General features: G+C 67.1%; 1 protein-coding gene across 1 annotated transcript; it reads right to left on the minus strand.

Annotated features, from left to right (window-relative positions):
• Nucleotides 1–233: 233 nt before the first annotated feature.
• MNEG_8365 (hypothetical protein) lies at nt 234–488 on the minus strand (the record flags this gene model as incomplete). Its single annotated transcript, XM_014043158.1, has 1 exon — nt 234–488. A coding segment is annotated over one exon (255 nt), but the record flags the coding sequence as incomplete, so codon positions are not given.
• Between the last annotated feature and the right edge of the window lie 163 nt (nt 489–651).

Consider the following 651-nt stretch of genomic DNA (forward strand, 5'->3'; position numbering starts at 1 on the left):
CGGGCAAGCACGCGCTCATCATCTACGACGACCTCTCGAAGCAGTCGGTCGCCTACAGGCAGATGTCGCTGCTGCTGCGCCGCCCGCCCGGCCGCGAGGCCTTCCCCGGCGACGTGTTCTACCTCCACTCGCGCCTGCTGGAGCGCGCGGCCAAGATGAGCAAGGACATGGGGGGCGGCAGCCTCACGGCGTTCCCCGTCATCGAGACGCAGGCTGGTGATGTCAGCGCCTACATCGCCACCAACGTGATCTCTATCACTGACGGCCAGATCTTCCTCGAGACGGAGCTCTTCTACAAGGGCATCCGCCCCGCCCTCAACGTGAGGCCGGCAGCATGGGCTAGCAGCTGGGCGCTGCTGCTGCTGCTGCTGCTGCTGCTGCTGCTGCTGCTGCTGCTGCTGCTGCTGCTGCTGCTGCTGCTGCTGCTGCTGCTGCTGCTGCTGCTGCTGCTGCTGCTGCTGCTGCTGCTGCTGCTGGGCTGGCTGCATCGCTCCGCTGTCGCTTGCCCTCCCTGCTCCGCCCCCTGGCCTGGGCCACCAGTGCCTGGCTAGCATGTACACCACCAATCATTGGCATCCCAACCACCCTTTGTCCCACGCCGACTGCACCCTGCACCGCGTGCCCCGAACCCCACCCACCCACCCCCAGGTC

This window comes from Monoraphidium neglectum (genome assembly GCF_000611645.1).
Source record: "Monoraphidium neglectum strain SAG 48.87 unplaced genomic scaffold scaffold01582, whole genome shotgun sequence".
In the NCBI taxonomy this organism is placed as follows: Eukaryota; Viridiplantae; Chlorophyta; class Chlorophyceae; order Sphaeropleales; family Selenastraceae; genus Monoraphidium; species Monoraphidium neglectum.